Genomic DNA, 6,017 nt, shown 5'->3' on the forward strand with positions numbered 1-6,017 from the left:
TCTACATTAGTTGTAGCAAATATACACATAACTCCAGAATGGCCAAATATATGCTCAACAAAAGATATATAAAAAAGTAATGAAAGAAATAAATACCTCAGCTTGTGGGGCATTGTATGGGGAATATGCAGGGAAAACATGAACTCTAGGCTGATCTTTATCATCCAAAACCTGATCATCAATGACCATGGCCATCTTTGGATGGCATCCTTGATCTCGAAAAAAACATTCAGCAGAAACTTTTTGAAACCTGCCATACAATAGAGCCAAGGGAAACAATAGATGGTTAAGACGAAAAAATTAATTCTGGAGCAACATGGCTTGAGATCTAACCCAAAGACCTAAGTGATGGGAAGTTTACAGTTTCACGGTTCCATCCAAACAATTTCAATATGCTATTTCTCATTTACTCCCTTATATTTCTCAGAGATATTCTAGTAATTCCACTGGGAAAAGGTCATTTTAGGAATACAAACAATGCAGTTTCAATGAATGGAGCTAATTATCTTATTTGTAAGGGTATGAATGGAATTCAGTGCCAACTAAAGGAAAGCATTGTTGTACTAGGAAAACAATGGATAAGATAAAACGTTTGCAATACATAGTTTACAGTAGCGAGGTGTGGTCCGTAAAATGTGAAGATAAAGAAACAATTTTGAGACACAAAAGCATTGCACAATAGTTGAAAAAAATTGATCCTTCGAAATCTTGTGAACATGACTTGCCTGACTTCACACATACTACACGTTCTGAAATCTGCTGCGAACTTATCAAGTTGCCTTTGGATCAAGAAGTCTCCACATCTCAAGAGCATAGTTTCTCTCAGCCATTGTACATATGTAGACCTCAAACCTTTTGCGTCCCTTGGCAGTTAGGTAACTTCTGAAATCCTCCCAAGCAGGCCTTAGTTTTACAAAAACACTGGTATCGCGAATCTGAATAGAATATAACGTGAAAATGGGTAAAGATAATAAAATAATTATCCCAACAAGGTGAACTAATCACAAAACAGTAAGATAAGTAAATGAATTAAATCTCTAGATACCGACTTCTGAAACATTCGAAATATAAGAGTAACTGCAAGGACTTATGTTGAGTTAATATACAGTCCAGAGCAACTTAGTAGGTTCAATAAATCATGTCACACAAGCAGTGCAACTGGTATGTACTTGAGGCTAAATTGCACCCAAAAAATCCAACAACAATGTATATGAAATTCTACACTCTAAAAAGAACAACAATCTAATGGGATATATTTAAAGGAGAAGCAGAATTCATTCCACTAAGGCCGAGTGCATCATACCTCTGGATTGATGCAAATTGCATTCCTTTCGGGCAGCCTGATAACAGGACGAAGAACACGCTCTTGGCCAGCAGAGACAGATTGGACCTCCTCCTTCTGGGTTCCAACGGTTCTGCCATTGTCTGTAACAGTATCCATGTCAATGAACTCCTTGGGCAGCTCCTTGTCCTCATTGTGCCGCTTGATTTCTGCAGACATCCTGTAATACCTAAAAAATGCGAAATGCACGTGTTGATCACAGGACGTTGATCACAGGACCTGCTGCGAGGAGTACAAATTTTGACTTTTGTAACTGTTGCTCGGATGGACGATCAGAGACCGAGGATGCGTAGATCTCGTCGAGATAATTCTGTTTTACTATCTAACGTCATGTTTGAGCAATCAGTAAAGCTGTAGCAAGCCCAATAAATCTAGACCGTTGGATTAAAATTAAAAAAAGGATAAATGGGGGGGGGGGGGATTGGTCCTCACCCGATTCCACCTGATTCTTTGTCGTCCCATGCCACACGTCGTTGTTTTAACCCTAGCCGCTGCCTCAGGCCACACGACCGTCGCCGCTGCCTTCCCGTCGCCCCGCCACCGACCCCGGATATTGCCATTGCCTCTCAGCCGTTGCTCTCAGCCACCGCCGCCCCGGCCTCCTGCTGTGTCGCCGCTTGGTGGGTGCAGGGGGGAAATCAAGGGGCGAGGGGGGCGTGGACGGGGGTGCTGGGAGGAAGGGTCGGTTGGCCAGGAAGAAAGAGGAAGAAAAGATAGTAAGAAAGAAGAAGAAAGAAAGAAAAGGAGAAGGAAGAGGAGAATGGAGAGAAGGGAGAGAAGAAGGAAGAGGAAGAAGAAAGGAGAAGGAAGGAGGAAGAAGAAGAAGAAAGAGAGGAGGATTTGGGAGTTTCGCCGATTCTATCGTCAATCAATTTCCTCGTTGCAAATATGACTTCTAATTAGTCCTTAGATGCTTGTGAATAGTTGGGAATGGTCGATTTTGTCGTCGGATTGGTTATTGGGTCGATCCATTGCGTGCAGTGATTTAATTTGGAAGTTAAGGCCTAATCGGTGATTAATTCTATCGTATGGTTATAATAAAAGTTGTAAGCCTCATCGCTAGCTTTCCGATGGTGTTGGTCTTGTTCTTTTTGGTTAAATGGTTAAGGAGTTCTTGTTGAATCGTTGTTGTTGTCCGGCGAAGGTTAGTTCGTTTGTCGTTGTCTCATTCTTCAGTCTTTGACCTAGCTAGAGGAGGTTTTTGCTCGGTGTCTTGCAAGCAAAGTGGTAGATGTTTTTCTGTAACCTTCGGTTGTTGTGTTAGCGGGGTTTTTCGGGCATAAGAGTCTCCTTTCGCTTTTGTTGATGTGCCGTTTTGTTGCTAACTTATGCACTTGTTCAGGTGGTGACTTTGGGACACATCTAGTTCTCGCTTCGTCATCTTTGAAGGCAAGTGAATGCAACGAATACATATGATTTAACTTATTATTTAGTTACCTCCATATTTTAATTGTTGCACTTACTAATAACTTATTAAATCAAATGTGATAGTGTGATTTAACTTCTACCTTATGAAGAATTGATATTTTCCCTGGACTGAGGTAAAGGGAGTGGGATTTTTTTTTTAGTTTATATTCCTTGTATGTGAAGTATGATGTATATACCTATGTTGGAAGTTGTGTCTTTCGATTATGCATGAGGTTGTTGCCTTAATATTTACTTTTCCAAAGTTTACTTGAATTTTGAATTAAGAAGTGAAGAAAGCGAGATACGCCACTTTGCAGTTATTCTTTATCATAGTATGAAATTATCGAAGTATTATGTATATCTTGGGAAGTTATGTTTTTGAATATGCATATCTTAAAGTATTATGCTATCTTTGCAGGTACACCATGAGGTGATGACGAGCATACACTATAGTTACCACGGTGGATATTTATCCTATCGGGGAGATAAATATCCACTGTGGTAACTACCGTGGTGCTTGCCCCCTAGAGTGTGGTGAGCCGGTCGCCAATTGCGGCCTGGCGCCGCACTGTAAAGAGTGTCAGGATAGCCTCCATTACGCCAGGGTATCAGAGTGGTACCCATCAGTCTAAGCCTTTAATGCCGGTCACTTCTTGGCAGGTAAAGCACGACCGACGCTCCCCTTTCGGTAGATCTTCCCAGGAACTGCTGCCTCACCCTGCTGCCTTCGGGAAGGTGGCCCAATCGTCCGAGGCGGGGGCCTCGGGAGGCATGGATCCAGGAGGTGAACGCTTCGGGAAGCAGGACTCCGGAAGACCGGGACTTCAGGAGGCTAAGGTTTCAGGGGACCGAGACTTCAGGAGGCTGAGCCTTTGGGAGGCCGAGCCGGTTAAGCCGAGGGAAGGCTTCGCAGGTACGAAGAGGTACCGTGAAGGGACCTGATGACTTCGGAGGTTGAGCCTTTAGCTGAGGATCCGAAGATCAAAGCTCCGGAGGACCTGAATAGTAATCTTCAACTATTATCCTCAGACTAGCTTATTTTCCTCCCAACATAGCCCTAACAGGCCTCAAGGGAGAAGCGGATGCCATGGGAAGTAGCGAGGTAAAGAGAGGGGAGGCGGTGAGGATCTTGACAAGAGAAGCGGAGAAGGGCGCGAGTGTGTAGGCGAACGTAAGAGCGATGGCGAGAGCAGACGCCATTTTTTTTTTAATCTTCTCTGTTGTGCTGGTATGTTTGTATTTTTGTGCAGGCCCTTTACCAATTAGAGATTCTTCTCATCTTTAATTTTGATGGAGTAGTTGGATGTAATATTATTTACTAGGTTCTAAAATTACATGTTTAGTACTCTTATTGTACATATATAATGGTTATCCCACTTGTATTCGAAAATCTAGTAGTTCACCACGTCTATGAGACTGACGTTCTATTGTTGTAAGTGGTGTGACGTCAGTCTCATGGGTGTAGCGAACTACCAGATCTTATTTTGGTTATCCCAATTATTGTACATACATGAGGTGTTACGTCAGTCTCATAGGTGTAGTGAACTACCAGGTTTTGAAATCAAGAGTGATACCCTTGAGATCTGTGTAATACGAGTATTAAGCATTTAAAGAACAAGTAATAATGAATATTACATCCAATCTACTTGTAGATGTGTTAACATACCAAAATGCATGTGTTGGTGACATGGGAACTAGGGGCCAGGACAGCAAATACCACGTGGCGCCTTCCCTCAGGGACCATCTCCCCGAGGCCCGAGAAGAGCCAGTTCCGGAGGGGTGCTCGGGGCTACGGAGTTCCCCGAGAACCGAGAAGAGACATATCAGGGAGAGGACACTCGGGGCTATGAACAGTAGTCCCCGAGCACCCAGAGTTCCCTGAGGACCTGAGAAGCCCCTTGCCGGTGGACCCCACAAGGGCTCAGCGGTGAGGTGTCAATTGGTGAGAGGCCCGATGCTGTATTTAAGAGGGAGCATAGCCTGTTGCTTCCAACCACTCCCCTCACACCTGTTGTACTGAGTACGTCAGTCCCTACCACCGCCTGACAGGAAGGCGTAGGGACATTTAATACGACGGGTCACATCGCACGTCACCCTGCGCGGCTTGGAGATATCGTTGCTAGGCACGAGACATATCGCCTGCCGCCTGCTGCGTCAGACCTGCTCTGACCGGACGGGCATGCGGGGTCGTTCGGCCGTTGCCCGGTGGGCCCCCTCACTTCACCTGCTAAAGTTGGCGTAATGGGCGACAGGACCGGCCGAGAGCGCATTTTCAACCCCTATAACATCAAACTGCAGCCCCATGATGATTACTTTTCATTTATAGCTTATAGTAACTCGTAACCTCCTTTCTGGGCAGGCCAAGCCTCCCCCGACGGGATAAAGGGGGCGTGCACTCGGAGAAGAACAAGGAGCTCAAGCTGAAGTCTTAACGCCAGGACGAATCGAAGAAGAAGAAGCTCTAGCACACAGTTAGGGATCGGCACTTGAAGACCAAAGATTTAGGCTTAGACAAAAATCCTTGTAACAGAAGAAATCCAGAGAGAGGTATTTCCAGAGCATTAATAGCATACACACAGAAGTAGGATATTACGCTCCGTGCGGCTCGAGCCTGTCTAAAATCCCTCGAGCATTTACTCCCACTAGCAAAAGATCATCCGTCCCACCTATATCTCGCATACTCGCATTAAATCCACATACGAGATAGATTCAGAATCATCCCTCGGCCGAATCTCAAAGAGGATTCCTTAGGATCCTCGTTTGAGTAGTTCATCCTCCGACAGCATATCTCTTGATTTGATGCGTCGCCAATGCAAGAGCCGGTGAGATATATGTTTTTTTAGGGCAGAAAAAAAAAATGCAACAATACCTTATGTGTGATGGTGCCATCTTCCTGATCCCACATAGTTTTTTTTGTGAGATGATCCCACAGTGTTAGTAGTAGAGATCCTCAGATTCAACGTGATACGTCTTCTTTACAAGACTTAGATGACAACGCGGCTCTCGGCCCTGCTGTAAAATATTTTTGGTATATACTACCCTTTCGGTGAGAGGAACAATCCCAAGTTGCTAACTCTCAGCTCGTGGCAACCTCATGACCACGCTTACCAACATGTTTCGATTATTTGCAAATCATCCAGAAATGGGAAGCATCACTTTCAAGCTTAGGGTCTATTTATTTTAGTTTGGAATTTTAAAAAACAATATCTAAATTATAGATTTAAAAAAGTTAGATTATAATAAATAGATGATTGTTTGGTATTCTGGA

General features: G+C 44.0%; 1 protein-coding gene across 1 annotated transcript; it reads right to left on the reverse strand.

Moving 5' to 3' along the window:
• Positions 1–709: 709 nt before the first annotated feature.
• On the reverse strand, positions 710–1,509 carry LOC133888432 (RNA polymerase II C-terminal domain phosphatase-like 2). Its single transcript, XM_062328675.1, has 2 exons — positions 1,304–1,509; positions 710–935 (listed from the first exon to the last, which is right to left on the reverse strand). The coding sequence occupies exons 1-2, from the start codon at positions 1,499–1,501 to the stop codon at positions 771–773; spliced, it is 363 nt and encodes a 120-aa protein (XP_062184659.1). The 5' UTR covers positions 1,502–1,509; the 3' UTR covers positions 710–770.
• Between the last annotated feature and the right edge of the window lie 4,508 nt (positions 1,510–6,017).

This window comes from Phragmites australis, chromosome 1 (genome assembly GCF_958298935.1).
Source record: "Phragmites australis chromosome 1, lpPhrAust1.1, whole genome shotgun sequence".
In the NCBI taxonomy this organism is placed as follows: domain Eukaryota; kingdom Viridiplantae; phylum Streptophyta; class Magnoliopsida; order Poales; family Poaceae; genus Phragmites; species Phragmites australis.